General features: G+C 35.5%; 1 protein-coding gene across 1 annotated transcript in view; it reads left to right on the top strand.

The window, feature by feature from the left end:
- The window catches only part of RRM2B (ribonucleotide reductase regulatory TP53 inducible subunit M2B), a 33,849-nt gene extending 17,174 nt beyond the window's left edge, over positions 1 to 16,675 (top strand). The window contains exons 6-9 of the mRNA XM_065895223.1: positions 25 to 158; positions 11,248 to 11,352; positions 12,540 to 12,653; positions 16,442 to 16,675. Coding sequence (XP_065751295.1) covers positions 25 to 158; positions 11,248 to 11,352; positions 12,540 to 12,653; positions 16,442 to 16,594 — 506 coding nt within the window. The 3' untranslated portion in view covers positions 16,595 to 16,675. The remainder of the gene's footprint in view (positions 1 to 24; positions 159 to 11,247; positions 11,353 to 12,539; positions 12,654 to 16,441) is intronic.
- Positions 16,676 to 17,402: the final 727 nt, after the last annotated feature.

Here is a 17,402-nt window from a genome sequence, read left to right as displayed (position 1 = left end):
GTGAAACTATTTTTTGTCTCCCAGGGGAAAGGGTGGTGGCCTTTGCTGCTGTAGAAGGAATTTTCTTCTCGGGATCTTTTGCTGCTATATTCTGGCTAAAGAAAAGAGGACTTATGCCTGGACTTACTTTTTCCAATGAACTCATCAGCAGAGATGAAGTAAGGAATGAAGTATTCTTCTACTTATATTTGTAATCATAGCTGCTGTTCATTTATCTTTCCTTCTGCTGAAAATACTTATGGTGACACAAATATCCTGTTAATTAAAATAAAACAGGAAGTCATTTCTTCCTTGGATATTAAGACTCTGTGTTTTCTTCCTACCTCTCTTACTGTTCCTCCTCAATCTCTGCCCATCCTTATGTACCAATGTACTCCTGGGTTCCCACTTTGGTCGCTCTCCTTCCCTATACATGACCTCCTGGCTGATCTTATTTATTCCCATGGAATCAGCTGCCACCTAGATGCTCATAACAACTAAAACTTTATCTGTAGCCTGGTTATTCTTTCCTGAGCTCCAAACCCATAAATTCAAGTGCATGATAGACGTTTTCTCCTGGAAGGCTCCACAGATATCTCAAACCTAGTATCAAGCTCATCATCTTTCTCCTGAAATGTGTTCTTCCTGTTTTCTCTGTCTCATTGAGTGCCTCTACCTTCTACCCAGTCATACGAATTTGAAATTTGGGAGTCATTTTAAATTGCTTCTTTTTTTTTTTCTTTGCTATATCCAGTCAGTCACTAAATCTTGTTTCCCTCTGTCTGCAACACTCTTTCCACCTTTTTTACCATTTTTGTTTTCATCTGTTGATTACCTTCTCACAAGTTGCCACTTAAAACTTTCCTACCCCAATTAGGTAAAACTGACCACTCTTTGCTCTATGTATTCCTTTGAAACCTGAACTTGTCCCTACCTTAGAGTCCATAACATGTATTGCACTTCTTTTTTTTTTTTTTAACATCTTTATTGGAGTATAATTGCTTTACAATGGTGTGTTAGTTTCTGCTTTATAACAAAGTGAATCAGTTATACATATACCTATGTTCCCATATCTCTTCCGTCTTGCGTCTCCCTCCCTCCCTTCCTCCCTATCCCACCCCTCTAGGTGGTCACAAACCACCTAGCTGATCTCCCTGTGCTATGCGGCTGCTTCCCACTAGCTATCTATTTTACGTTTGGTAGTGTATATATGTCCATGCCACTCTCTCACTTTGTCACAGCTTACCCTTCCCCCTCCCCATATCCTCAAGTCCGTTTTCTGGTAGGTCTGTGTCTTTATTCCTGTCTTACCCCTAGATTCTTCATGACATTTTTTTTTCTTAGATTCCATATATATGTGCTAGCATACAGTATTTGTTTTTCTCCTTCTGACTTACTTTACTCTGTATGACAGACTCTGGGTCTATCCACCTCACTACAAATAACTCAATTTCGTTTCTTTTTATGGCTGAGTAATATTCCATTGTATATATGTGCCACATCTTCTTTATCCATTCATCTGTTGATGGGCACTTAGGTTGCTTCCATGTCCTGGCTATTGTAAATAGAGCTGCAATGAACATTTTGGTACATGACTCTTTTTGAATTATGGTTTTCTCAGGGTATATGCCCAGTAGTGGGATTGCTGGGTTATATGGTAATTCTATTTTTAGTTTTTTAAGGAACCTGCATACTGTTCTCCATAGTGGCTGTATCAATTTACATTCCCACCAGCAGTGCAAGAGTGTTCCCTTTTCTCCACACCCTCTCCAGCATTTATTGTTTCTAGATTTTTTGATGATGGCCATTCTGACCGGTGTGCGATGATATCTCATTGTGCTTTTGGTTTGCAATTCTCTAATGATTAATGATGTTGAGCATTCTTTCATGTGTTTGTTGGCAGTCTGTATATCTTCTTTGGAGAAATGTCTATTTAGGTCTTCTGCCCATTTTTGGATTGGGTTGTTTGATTTTTTGTTATTGAGCTGCATGAGCTGCTTGTAAATTTTGGAGATTAATCCTTTGTCAGTTGCTTCATTTACAAATATTTTCTCCCATCCTGAGGGTTGTCTTTTCATCTTGTTTATGGTTTCCTTTGCTGTGCAAAAGCTTTAAGTTTCATTAGGTCCCATTTGTTTATTTTTGTTTTTATTTCCATCCCTCTAGGAGGTGGGTCAAAAAGGATCTTGCTGTGATTTATGTCATATAGTGTTCTGCCTATGTTTTCCTCTAAGAGTTTTATAGTGTCTGGCCTTACATTTAGGTCTTTAATCCATTTTGAGTTTATTTTTGTGTGCGGTGTTAGGGAGTGTTCTAATTTCATACTTTTACATGTACCTGTCCAGTTTTCCCAGCACCACTTATCGAAGAGGCTGTCTTTTCTCCACTGTATATTCTTGCCTCCTTTATCAAAGATAAGGTGACCATATGTGTGTGGGTTTATCTCTGGGCTTTCTATCCAGTTCCATTGATTTATATTCCTGTTTTTGTGCCAGTACCATACTGTCTTGATTACTGTAGCTTTGTAGTATAGTCTGAAGTCTGGGAGCCTGATTCCTCCAGCTCTGTTTTTCTTTCTCAAGATTGCTTTGGCTGTTCGGGATCTTTTGTGTTTCCATACAAATTGTGAAATTTTTTGTTCTAATTCTGTGAAAAATGCCAGTGGTAGTTTGATAGGGATTGCATTGAATCTGTAGATTGCTTTGCGTAGTAGAGTCATTTTCAAAATGTTGATTCTTCCAATCCAAGAACATGGTATATCTCTCCATCTATTTGTATCATCTTTAATTTCTTTCATCAGTGTCTTATAATTTTCTGCATACAGGTCTTTTGTCTCCTTAGGTAGGTTTATTCCTAGATATTTTATTCTTTTTGTTGCAGTGGTAAATGGGAGTGTTTTCTTAATTTCACTTTCAGATTTTTCATCATTAGTGTATAAGAATGCCAGAGACTTCTGTGCATTAATTTTGTATCCTGCTACTTTATCAGATTCATTGATTAGCTCTAGTAGTTTTCTATTGCACTCTTGTCTCTCTCCTCTACTGGACTCAAGTTCCTTGAGTGCAGAAACCTTGTCATTTATCTTTGTGTTCTCAGTGTTAGACAGTTATAGCCATTTGGGTCACATTTATTGACTAATCCTGGCTCCTTAGCTTATTTCTAAAGTGAATTTGTCAAGTTACTTAACTTCTCTGAGCCTCAGTTTCTTCAGTTATACACCTTAACAGGCTTTTGTTAAAATGCAATGAAACAATATGTAAAAGTACTTTTTGGGAATCCCCTCATAGTCCAGTGGTTAGTACTCTGTGCTTTCACTGCTAAAGGGGAGCGAGTTCAATCCCTGGTTGGGGAACTAAGATCCTGCAAACCGCATGGCATGGCCAAAAGAAAAAAAATACTTTGTGTAATTACTTTGTGTTGTTTTGTGTCTTTAAATTTCTAATAATTTTTATTATTAATGTTATATATGATTATTATAGAGAATTAAGAGAATAAAATCATTCAGTCTCAACACGCAGAGATAGCCACCTTCCATATTTTGTATTTCCTTCTGGACAATTTCCTACATTTAAACCTATGTAAATATATACAAACATATTTTTATAATTTGAGATATTCTGCGTTTTTCGTATTTTTTTGAGCTAAGATCATCTTTTTTCACTAAGCAGAATATTATGAACATTATTCTATGACATTAAGCATTTTTCAGAAACAGTTTTGTTAGATTATATATTACATATCCTAATGAGTACATGTATCATTTATTTGACTATAATTAGAAATTTAAGTCGTTTCCTGGTTTTTTGTTTGTTTTGCTATAATGCAAAATGACTATCTTTGTATATAAGCTTTGTCTCAATTTCATACTATTTTCCTAAGGTAGATTCCCTAGAAATAAAACTACTAGAGTATAAGGCATGAACATTTTAAAGGCCATCATACTCACTTGCAGATTTCTTTTCAGAAATCAGATAACAATTTGTAGCCCTGCCTAACAATGTATGAACATGTCTTTTCTTACTATACCCTTACCAGATTTACTTGTTAAATATTGGATAAATTTGATAGGAGTAGTTAGTATCTCATTATTAGTTTTAGTTGCATTTATTTGATTACTGCTTAGATTGAACATTGTTTTCATAGTGATACTAGTCATTTGTCTTTTTTTCTGTAGTTACCTGTTCTGGTCTTTTGCTTTTATTACCGTCGGTATATATTCCCAATGCACAGTAACTGATTAGGCTCTTTCAATAAGTATTTGTTTATTGAGTTTGTTATATTTATCACATGAATATAATATAAAATATGAATTTTGTTATATTTACTGCAAATATTTTCCCAGTTTGTCATTTGCTTTTTAATTTTGTTTGTTCTATTTTTTTTTTTTTTTTTTTGGGTGAAGTAGATGAGGATAGCTTTATTTCTTTGCTAGGCAAAGGGGGACACAGTGGGCTCCTGACCTCGAAGAAAACTACATTTCTCTGTTCGAATCTGCCTTTGGAACTCAGGGAAGGTCATGGAGGCTGGAGTCTTGCCTACAAGAAATAGGGGACAAAAGGGCCTCCAAGCCTGGGAGCCCCACAGGGCCTCACTCAGTTTCACTCCACACTTTTCTTTGATATTCCTCAATCTTGAGGACAGATATTGGACAAGAAAGGGAACAATCATTTTGGATAGAGATGTTAATCATAAACAGAGGAACCCTGTTTTAGGGAGACTTGGTTTTAATCCTTACTTCGGTTTTTATCTTTCCCCAAATCTTTCAGGGAAGTGGGTGATGACTGTTCTGACTACTTCCTGCTCAGATGGGGCATAGTCCTGCCTAATTTTTGGGCAATAGATACCAAATTAAACATATTTGAGTTCCACATCCTGGATCCGAGTCTTATATGATTAAGATCTCAATTCCTTGGTCCGGTTAGAGGTAAGAGTGACAACTGGAACTTTAGTAGACAGAATGGATCTCATTCCCTTAGGAATTCAGGATAGGTCTGAAGGCCAGTTTGGAACTGGTACTTAGGAGAGACTTGTTGTAGCCAGTTGTTTCCAAACTATCCCTTGTATGGTGAAAACCCATCAAGGCAATCCTGAAGACCTGGAAATAGGAAGCTGACCACATATCTAGCAGTTAGAATTATCAAAAAGAATCAGCATATGAATCTATAGGTAGAAGGTATGAGAAAGGCTAAGAAAACAGAATTTTCATTCTGCTTGTCGGAACAAATACTTGTTTCCCAAAGGGTGAGATGTCCACTTCTCGGGAGTCTGCTCGCTGGCTGTAGGCAGGCTTGGCTGGTCAGTCTCTGGTAATCTTCTTACTCTGGTGTGATGTACCCATGGCTTTACTCCATCCCATTTTAGAGAGACGTGAGTAGTAAGAAGAATGTTATAGGATCCCTTCCTAGGATCCCTTCTGTTTCTCTTTAAGCTGCTGCTTAGGTCCTTGCTCTTTCCATACTTTCAGCAGCACCTTGTCTCCTGCTTTGAGGGGATGCAAGAGAGCTTCCAGGTGAGGGGGAGACCTGTGGAACATAAACTCATCCATGCATACAGTTAACAATTGACCAGTCTGTTGTACATAGTGTTTAATTTTTTTCTTCCTGTGTTAGATGTTTCTCTTTTTTACTGTTACTACTTTTTCCCTTCTGGCTGGAAAGGCTTCTACTCAACCTTGATCCGGATGTAATCCTCTTAAATCTTTAGCCAAAATCTCATTGAAGAGGGTGAGGGAATTTTTAAATCCTTGTGGCATCTTTGAGTTTGACATAGCTCAGAAAATTCCAAGTTTACAATAATACAGGAATGAATGTGTCTGAAATCACATCCACAATGGTCATGTAGTTTTATCATAATTACTCCATTTTGACTCTCAAATGCATTCCCCATGTCAATGTTAAGGCAGATGTACAATGCACCTCTGAAAGGCCACAAAACAGGCCGCTTTTTACCGCTTTTTAAAGTTAAACCATGTATAGGCCAGAGTGACTTCCTCATACCTCAATATGTGCAGATTTTTTTCTTTCATTTCCCCTTTTGATTGCAAATCTTTCAGTAGAAGACATTGATGATCAAAATATCTGTCCCTTGGTGCCAGGGTGATTCAGCTGTTTGCCCCAGGTGTAGATCATGTCCCTTGGTGCTAGGCCTCCTTTGTATTTACCTAGTCAATCCACATTGGGGGAAAACTGATCAAGTATAGTGAACAAGCACAGAGGTATGTTAATGAGGACATGCTTTATAGGCTATACATTTTATCATTTATACCCAATTGTCACACAAGCATTGTACATGTGCTTTCAGCAATAGACCTAAAACAAGCAGTGGTACATGATGAGTAATTACACTCTGATACCTTCACTGGGTAGTTTTCCTTTCCTCCTAAACATCAGGGCAAAAGTGTGACTAACACAATAACTTTCATAAATTCAAACTTCAATTAACAGAACTAGAATTTCATATCTATTGAAACATAATCCTTTTCTCTAAAATTACCCCCATTTTCATAACCCAAGAGTCTCCAATTTCTGGAGGGACTAGGCAGAGATAAAAGAATATTTCAGTTTTTCCTACAGAGGTGTAATTTACCCAATTGTTCTAAGTCATAAGTAGCTTGAGGGGAAGGGCTTCCCTATGTCTGGGAAAACCATAAACATTATTTACCAGCCCACTCAGTAACTAATCCTTTTGCTAACTTTTTATGAAGCCATCAGATTCTCCATTAAGATTTTAAAATTTCTTAACCAGCTCAGCTGTATGATATGAAATTTATCAGAGACCTGTATTTGTCAAAAGGGGTCCTTCACATAAGCCTTCTTGAAGATGAAGTACCTTTGCAAAAGCATCAGAGTACCGCAGCAGAAAGACTTAAAAGGGCTCAGTTAAGCATCTGACTGCAATGTAATTGGTAAAGAAACTTGGTTACAATAACCAGGATTACATTTAACTTGACTGGATTACATTTAATTTAACATACCAAATAATCCTAGTTAAATATTTCTCTCTGAGATGCCTCAGGGGCCCTCTGAAGAATCTCAAAGTTAGCTGGAGATCAAAAGAACCTTTAGAAACTGCCAAGCAATACTTACTCATTTTATACAAAGTGAAAAGATTTCAAGGGCAAATAGGAATCTGGTCTTGCCCTAGCCCACTCCCAGCAAAATCCATTTACCCAACTAGATTTAATCCAATCTTTGAAAATCCTGATCATGCACAACTTTAAAAACATGTGCTTTCTTATGGAGAATTATTCCTAAAGAGTTTACCCAAAAGCTCTTATCTCACTTGCATTACTTAACATTGATGACTCTAAAGACATGTCTATGTTAATCAAACCAACAAGCTTAAGCCACCTTCAATAGCAGATATTAATTCAGTACTGAATATTTCCCAGATCATGTGGTCCTAAAATTTATCTTGGCCATTTTTCTAGACATTTAGATATAATTTGTAAGTGTTTACTTTTAAGTCAATTAGATAGAGCTCATTTACAAGTTAACTTTTATGTAAAGACTGAACCAGAGATCTGAGTTTTTTTGCTTGAGTTTAAAAAGGCCTTCTTTCCCTGCCTTTTTCTTCAGTCTCAGGAACTAGAGATGGTCTAGATAAAATAAGTGTTCTGGCGGGCCCAGGCACAGGGGGAGAGAAATAACAATTCCTTTTCATGGGGGAATAGCTGAAGATCTTCCAATTTTGTAAAAATACCCTGGGTGGGGTGTTATAAGATGGAACAGAGCTCTGATCACCCATAACAAGGCTAGTCCAGAAGGGAAAATCCCAACCAACATTCTGCCACAGGCCAAACCAGACACAATAGGACGGATTCCCTGGTGTTGTCACACGTGAGCCCTGTTAGTGAGCCCTGTTATTCAAAGACGTCTCAACCAGTCAATGTACTGACATGCATACTTACAACAAACATGGTCCCACGAACAAAACATGTACAACTCTTTTCTCAGTCTTCCTTATTTTCCTTTCCCTTCAGAAACAACCAGCTCTAGGCAAAATGACTTTCCTTTCTCTTTGTACCATCAGCTTGTTACCTAGCTGCTCACTTTTATTATGTAACTGCATGAATGCTTGAAAATATGGAATTTCTCCTGTTTTTCTATTCCTGTGACAAAACAGCTCTAGCTGGAGAATAGTATAATAATTTAGGCTACCATTCAAAGACCATCTTTCCTCATTTGGGCTTCCCTGGTGGTGCAGTTGTTGGGAGTCCGCCCACGGATGCAGGGGACACGGGGTTCGTGCCCTGGTCCGGGAAGATCCCACATGCCGTGGAGCGGCTGGGCCCGTGAGCCATGGCCGCTGAGCCTGTGCGTCTGGAGCTTAAGCTCCGCAATGGGAGAGGCCACAACAGTGAGAGGCCCGCGTACCGCAAAAAACAACAACAACAACAAAAAAAACAAAGACCATCTTTCCTCATTTTCAAGAATGTACGTTGGCCAAACAGAATTACAATAGAATTTCATTTTTTTCCTAGTTATAGGTTTAGAACTATAGGTCGATGAGTCTGCCAAGATTTTTCCCAGGGGGCTATCAGATGGAGAAAGAGGAGGAGAAAGAGGGGAAGGGGAAGAGGAAGAAGGAGAAGGAGAAAAAAAGAAAACGGAGAAGAAGGAGAGGAGGAAGAAGGAGGAGAAGGAAAAGAAGAAGAAGGAGAAGAAAAAGGAGGACTTCCTATATTTGATTGATAGAACACTCACGAGCGGACTGAAAACAAAACAGAACCCTCGCCAGCAGACGGAAGCCTTATGCCAGAAAAAAACAGACAGCACAAAGCTCAGAGTGGTTGCTTCCAAGTCCTACTTATCCCATGACCTTAGTCTAAGCTGCGCCTTACAGATGGGATTTCTGAAAGAGAAAATCCCCAGATGGGAACCAAACGTTCCCCAGATGGAACCAAAAGTTCTTCAGAGGGACAAAATTGAAGGAGCCTGAGAGTGCACTCCAAGGGACTTACCCAGATTCTGGCAGAGGTGTTGCGACATCAGACGCTATCTTTTCTGCTTCCCCAAAACAATTCCTAGGAGTAGGACATCCAGGGCGGTCCAGGCAGGAGGAAGAGAGGAATGTCCTCAAGGCAAAAAGGGCCTCGGCAGTTGCTAGGGCGGTCCCTCTTCCTCTGTCTATTCCCACCTCAGAGTTCCAGCTGCCAGGATGGCAGACAGGGTTATGACTGGGGGCTCGGCCTCCAGGCAAGGGTCCCAGTTGATCTGGCTTCTAGGGACACCCTCCCCGGACCGTCCCCGAGGCAGTCCCTTGGTGATCACCAAAATTGTTACCGAAAGCTTGGCCTCTCTGTATACCGGTGCCAAATCGAATCTCGGGACAGAGTTTTGGGTGAAGTAGAAGAGGATAGCTCTGTTACTTTGCCAGGCAAAGGGGGACACAGTGGGCTCCTGCCCTCAAAAATTGTGTGTCCCTTGTTTGTTCTTTTAATGTACAAAACCCTGAAATTCGTGGGATCTACTTTCAGAGATGAGTTAAATAGTCACACATACTTTGGTTTTGGCTTTTGAACATTTAACTCTTTAATGCCATTGAAATTTCTTTAGTACAAGTATGGAATGTAATATAAATAAAGCATAGGATAAGTTAGAATGTAACTTAATTTTATTTCACACACTCTTCAGAAGTTTTTCCAATTCTCTTTAAGTAATCCTTCCTTCTCCATTGACTTGTGATGTCTTCTTTATTATATATTAAGACTTCAAGTATACTAAAATCTGTTTCAGGGCTTTTTCTTTTTCATTAACCTATATGTCAATATCATGCCATAATAAACTATTTTAATTATTGTAGTTTTTTATGTTTTGATAATTAGTAGGCTAAATCTCATAACTTTTATTTTTAAAGTGTTCTTAAAAGATTCTGCCCATTTAGTCTTCCAGATTAATTTTTTAACTTAAAAACAACCCCACTAGGATTTTGATTAGAGTCGCTTTAAACCTGAAAATTAATTTTATTCCCTTATTGATTTAACAATTACAAGTGCCTGCCTTTGACTTACTCATCTCTGTAATAGATAGCTAGCTGTCGGTTCTAATCAACACTACGTTGTCACCTTTCAGCAGTTCATTTGAAATGCAGCCTTTGGTAATTTGAAGTATCCTCTTGAGTCAAGTGGAGGGGGTATGTTTCGCTAGTAAATTTTCTAAGATTAGCTATTTAAAGAGGTTTTTTCCTAATGGTTTCTTCTGGGAATGACAATTTAACTAGGTAAATAATCCTTGGAAAACAACCCTTGATTTGAGTCTTATCTTTCAGTTGTCTGGGTTTTTGTTGTTTCATTTAGAAAAAGCTAAGCAACTCTGATTTGTAATCCTCTAAAGCGTGTATTCCTTCCACCTTCTCCTCCCTTGTTGGCTTACAGATTCATTTCTTTTTCTTTGTAGTTTAGAAATGTTAATTGACTCTGCCTTGTTGTCAGTCTCTAATTGTTAATTTTGTTTAGAACTCCATCATCTTTCTATGTCTCTGACCTTTCTCTTTTTGTTTTTTTTTGAAATTTTCGTCTGTTGTTTTCAGCTTTATACCATCTGTTCTGTGTTTTGAAATCCCGATTATTGTAGGTTGAATCTCCTTGCTCTGTTCTCCAATTATTTAATTTCTATGTCATTTCATATATTTGCATAACTATTCTGTTCTCCAATTATTTAATTTCTATATCATTTCATATATTTGCATAACTATTCTGTTCTCAAGGTATTTCACAATTTTGCTTTCTTTTGTCGTTGAGTTATCTGCAATGTCATTTCTGCTTTATACAGCTTCAGATGGTATCCTTAATTCTTCAGTTTCCATTTTCATTACACTGAATTTATTTTTATCTTGAGCCATTCTTGTTTAATATAACTTGTGTTTTTGAAATCTCTGAGTTTCACCTGTTCTTTAAATACTTAATTGTTTTTCAATCATTTCTTAATTTTTTAAAAAACACTAAAAATGAGTGAATTTGCATTTTGGTTCTTCTTTGTTTTCCTTTCCAAAATGCTTTTGGTTGCAGATTTGTTGTTGTTAATTAATTCTTCTTTCATGTTAATGAACTGAGATTTGCTGGCATTGAAAATTTTTCATTATAGGTTATTATAATTGGCATTTTAATAAGGCTTGAAGAAAAGAAGTTCCTGACCCTGTTAATCCTTCTTCTGTCTTCCAGAAGTTCAGTGTTGCATTCCTAACTACTTTATATAATGCCTGATACATCACTGTGTGAAAATAGCTGATTAAACGTCCTTTGACAGTGATATTTTTCTTCTATTTTAGGGGCTTCACTGTGACTTTGCTTGCCTGATGTTTCAATACTTAGTAAATAAGCCTTCAGAAGAAAGGGTTAGGGAGATCATTGTTAATGCTGTTGAAATTGAGCAGGTAAGCAGGAAAGCTTACATAATTAGCACGTCTCTCTTTCTTTGATGTTTGTACCATTATTTCATTAGGTTGACGCATGAAATTGCCATTTTGTAGGTCAAAATAGGTATCAGCAATATTATATGGTCAACCTGGCAGTACCAATAGATGTTGTATTGCAGTTATTATGTCAACTTATAATTTGGTTTATAAGTCAGTCTTTATTATATATTAAGATCTTATGTATACTATAATTTGTTTCAGGACTATTTTTTTGTCTCGTTGATCTGTCAAATTTCATGCCATAAAAAACTATTTTAATTATCTTAGCTGTCTAGGTTTTTAGCTGCTAGAGGGCAGTGATGGTTTCTTGTTTTGTATTCTTAAACTAGCAGGGTATCTAGTTCGAAGCATGCATCAAATGTTCACAGAATGAATAAATAAATGAATTAGTGAATAGTAAAGTATGATTTAGGGCATGTAAAGATCTCTAACTAGAAAGACCTGGATGCTTCACTTAGAGTACTTTTATCATTTTAAAGAACTAGTTGAAAAGTAAAATAAGTTTTTAAACTTCTTTTTAATAGTGCATACTTTAACAGCCATAGTTTTCATATTGAGAAGAGAGAAAAGGCATAAATCTTGAATCACTTTTAGAACTAAATCCAAATGGTTAATATGTTTTTATTTTTTCTTTATTAAAACTTTACCACTGTGTTTCAATATAATTGGCGTTCAGTTTATCTCCCAATTCCCAGATGCATTTCTATTTCTTTCTCATTTTCTCTATTAATTGAGCTTTCTCTCTTTCCCAGTTCCCTTTCATAGTCACGTTCCCCACAACAATCATCTTAGGTGAATCTTTTTCTGGGTATTTCAGAACAAAGTATCTCCTTTTTTTCTATTGAGAAAACATATAAATTCAGGTCCTGTAAGTGCTACTTTAAAAAATACCGGTAGTGTAATAGTTTCAGTTTACTTTGGCTATATGAGAATGTGAAATAATAATGTGAATAGTAACACCCCAAACATTTTTAAGCAAATGAGCGATGTTTGCCATGTTGAAAGAATTTATCCTAGTGTACTTTCCTTGAACAAGATCAGTGACTTAGAAGATTAATAAAATTAGAACCCTCTTTTTATTTGGAAAACACATACAATTTATTGTTCTTTCTTTCTACTTTATTCTGTTTTTCTTTATATCTCAGGAGTTTTTAACAGAAGCCTTGCCAGTTGGCCTCATCGGAATGAATTGTGTTTTGATGAAACAGTATATTGAATTTGTAGCTGACAGATTGCTTTCAGAACTTGGATTCTCAAAGGTAAGGTGTTTAAAACGTATCACTGCTAGCTAAAATGTTATAGTGAGGTAAGGCCTCTAAAATACGTACATATTTCACTGAAAGCTTTTGTAACATACTAGTCTATTTTTTTTAATTGTCCACAGCAGCCTTGTTTTACATCAACAAATTGATTTTACAAAATCCTTAAATGAAACTTAAATGAAATTCATAACAGAAGTACATGTTGATAAATCTTAGAACTAAGATTTATTTAGTTTAACAGGACTATCTTTAAGTAATTGGATTCAATATGCAAATATATGTTTACCCTCAGATAAATCCCCATGTGTCTATGTTATAATTTGTGGGTTAATGCTTTTAAATAGGAAATCATTATTAGGAAGACATTAACTGTCATAATTTGACTCTTTGAACTCAGTTGTCTTTAAGTTATTTCTGTCATTTTGTTTATCAGAGATAATGTACCTGAATTTTCATGTGTGCTTTTCACATGACTTAAGAGGTGGAGGCTGCAGCCAGACTACCTGGGTTTGAATCCTTTATTCCACCACTTTCTAGCAATGTGACCTTAGGCAAGTTGCTTAACAACTGTCTCAGTTTCCTCATCTGTAAAGTGAAGATAATAATAATCCTTACTACAAATTATTGTTGATGAGTTGGTATACTTAAAGCACTTAAAATAGTGTCAGACATACAGTAAATGAACACTAAATGGTCATGTTGTATTCATCATAAATGGAACATTCACAGAAATTTACTATGTACTATAATATGTTAATTAGAAATTATAGGTTTTGATTTCTCAGCATGGAAATGGAAGTTTAAATTAATGAGAAGAATTATGAAATCCATGATGCTGAGGTAATCATTACCTTTCTTGGTAATACATTTATTTTCTGGTAACTACAAAAATACTGTGATGAAAAAGTCAGATGGGGCAAAGATTTTTTGTAATTATAAACTGTAAAATATCACTATTTATATATTTTAGTTGCAAGATCCTCTCTTTTTACTGATCATTAGTGAGAGAAATAAAGATTATAATTACATTAATATGATCTCTGAAATTTATAAACTATGTATTAAAAGAAATTGTTTTTTTTCCTAAGTTATACAATATGTTTGTTATAGGAAAGTTAATTTGTTTACTTAAACCTTAAAGTGAACTCACTATCCTTTAACCCACCACCATATCCTCACACCCACACATCCACATTCTCCTGCTTGTTGGAAAACTACACACCCCTGAGTCTAGTTTTTCCTTTGGGAACTTGCTAACTCTAGATATATAAAACATGCCTCCTAAGAAGAAAATCTGGATGTAGTATAAAACATTATTTTTCCACAGGCCTTCAAAATATCTCAATAAATTTCAAAAAGCAGAAATTATACTGACCTCTTAGATTTAATGCAATAAAATTAGAAATTAACAATAAAAGATTACCAAAAAGTTCCATCTTCTTAGAAGTTGAGACTATATTCTTTAAAACGAGAGTAAAAATGAAAATATAAACTAATAGAAAATATAAACTAAATGGCATTAAGATTACTATATATCACAACTTGTAGAATGCAGCCAAACAGATCCTCAGAGGAAAATTTGTAGCCTTGAATGTCTATTAAGAAAGCAAGACAATTTAAAATACATGAACTAAACTTTGAACTCAAGGCACTACAAAAAAAATTATTCTTATAATGTTAGTTTTTGGTAAAATAAGAGATTATTTAAATTAGCAAATGGTTGTCATTTATACAGAATTCTAAATAGAAGCCACATTAATGTTGTTTTCAACTTTTCTTTTAGTTTTGGATTAGTCAGTAAATATTTGAGTACTTCTATGTGTCAAAACCAAGCTACTTAATTTAGGTTGGTCTTAGTTACTTTGTCCATGACATGAACGACTTGGATCAGATTTTTTGGAAGATACCCAGTTTTAAAATCCAGTGAATCTATGACTTGTTCTGTGCTCTTTCCACTGTATCCTGCTGTGAGTGATAACTTACCTTTTCACCGCCTCTTAGCAGTATTTCTGACAGGCAATTTCACAGAGTTCCACAGCTCAACCACACCCAGCATATGTATTTTTTTTGGAAAAAAAATACATATTGCCTTTTTAAGATATAAATCACAGAACATGCAGTTCACCTATTAATAAATGTACAATGCAATGGTTTTAGTATATTTGCAGAGTTGTGCAGCTATCACAACACTTTGAGAATATTTTTATCACCCCACAAAGAGACTCTATACCCATTAGCGATCAGTCATTTCCTTTTCTTTCCTCCATCCCCACCATAGCCCTAGGCATTATTAATTTTTTGTCTCTTTAGATCTGCCTGTTCTATAAATCCCATTTCATATAAATGGAATCATACAATATATGATACATACCATATACTGGTATATGGTATATACAAAGCCAGTATAATGTTTTCACATTTCATTCATGTTAACATGTATCAGTGCTTTATTCCTTATTATGGCCAAATAATATTCCATTGTATGATTATACCAAATTTTATTTATCCATTTATCTGTCGATGGAGATTTGGGTGGTTTGCTTTTTTGGCTATTATGAATAATGCTGCTATGAACATTCATATATAAGTTTTTGTGTGAACATATGTCTTCATTTACCTTGGATATATAACTAGAAGTGAAATTGCTGGGTCATATAGTAACTCTGTTTTTAATCATTAGAGGAACTACCATACTCTTTTCCAAAGCCACTGCATCATTTTACATTAACACCAGCAGTATATGAGGGTTCCAGTTTCTCCACATCCTCACTAACACTTATTATCTTTTTTCCTTCCAGTTTTATTGAGATATAATTGACATACAGCACTGTATAAGTTCAAGGTGTACAGCATAATGATTTGACTTACATACATCATGAAATGATGACCACAATAAGTTGTCTTTTTTATTACAGCCATCCTAGTAGGTGTGAAATGGTATCTCATTGTAGTCTTGGTTTGCATTTCCCTAATGGGTAATGATTTTGAGCATCTTTTCATGTGCTTATTGGCCTTTGTATATCTTTTTTTAGAGAAACGTTTGTCCATTCAGATCCTTTGCCCATTTTTAATTGGGTTATTTGAATATATTCTTATCTGTGGTATTCCTAATTCCTGCTGGAATATTCCTAATTTTAAAAAATCCTCTTTTATTGTTTTTCATGGATCACAGAAATATCTCCATTTCTATCAAGCTTTATCTCCAGGCCTGCCTCTTGAATTCAGAAGCAGTAAAAAAGTTTTGTCAACTTATGTGCCACTTTTTGTTTGGGGTTACTATGGACAGCATTTATTCTGTCTTCCCCAATCATGGTCCCTTAACATCAATTTGATGATTATATGTTCTCTTATGAACTAAGAAACATATTTATGTCCACAGTACATTGTTGGTAATTTAATATTTTATAGTATCATGTAGATGTGACTATCTAATGGTAATACCTGTGAAAAATGCCTATAATACCTATGGTGTTTTAGATTTCTCAAGCTGTGAAGACATTTTAGTCATTTTAGTTTGGCATTAAATCTTTCATTTTAAAATAGTCTTTTTTTTTCTTTCTGCTTCTTTGAATACCAGAGATGCTCGTATAGTTTCTTTAAGAGGTTAATAGGTGATCTTAGTCATCTTAAAATGTATCAGCCTTGAGTGCTTCCAGGACCCTAGGGAATAGTGTGATCTTAAGGTGACTAGACAAGTGTTGGGAGACCTGAGTTATCTATTGTTCTTCTTGTGGGATATAATTTAGCTTCTTCAGAATGTCTAACAATATTTCTTTTCTTTTCAGGTTTTTCAAGCAGAAAATCCCTTTGATTTTATGGAAAACATTTCTTTAGAGGGGAAAACAAATTTCTTTGAGAAACGAGTTTCAGAGTATCAACGTTTTGCAGTTATGGCGGAAACTACAGATAATGTCTTCACCTTAGATGCAGATTTTTAAAACCCTCCCCATACATATCTAAACTTATCATTGGTAAATAGCAGTCTATTTTTCTCTGCTTAAAAAAAAAAAACCTAAAACATCTTCTTTAGGGCACAGGAGTTTGCTCAAAAGGAAATCCAAATATCAATCAAGTTGGATTTATAGAAATATGCTTTAATCTTCCTGTTTAACAGTCAGAGTATGACCTCTGAATGCTTTTGTTCATCACTAAAATAAAAGATGGCATTATATTTGTTAAGATCATGGCGTGAGGGATCAGGTAAGAGTTTGAGATTCTGTCCTACTCTGTGTGACCCTTGGTAAATCAGTTAATCTCTCTAAACCTCAGTGTACTTATCTTTAAAAGGAATGTAATAGTAGGTCCTAAATTCATAAAGTGTGTATGAGGATTAAGATGCAAAATAAGTTCTTAGCCAATACTGCTATTGCAGCCTCCTCCTCCTTCCATTTCCCCCTCCTATTATTATTATTGTTGTTGTTAGTAATAGTATTAATTGCAGTGATGTGATTAAAATACTCCCATCTCCTCAAAGTAATTGTGATTCTAGGTCCTAAGATCTAGAATTAGATCTTTGTATTTTTAATGTTTTAGGAAGAACATAAAGATTTCCTTAAAAAGATTATAATTTTCATTAACATGAGAAAAACTTCTTTGAATTTCTCAGTGTGTAGTTAAGGAAATTTAGTTCTAAGTTGCTTTGGGCAGGTTACTTATGGAGTGGAATCTAGGAGGTTATCATGATAGTTGACCTTGTAAGCAAAATGATTCTGCTCCTTCAGAAATTAAAAGGGTAATTTTAGTCAG

Source organism: Phocoena phocoena, chromosome 17 (genome assembly GCF_963924675.1).
Source record: "Phocoena phocoena chromosome 17, mPhoPho1.1, whole genome shotgun sequence".
NCBI lineage: Eukaryota > Metazoa > Chordata > Mammalia > Artiodactyla > Phocoenidae > Phocoena > Phocoena phocoena.
This window is presented reverse-complemented; position numbering and strand designations above follow the sequence as displayed.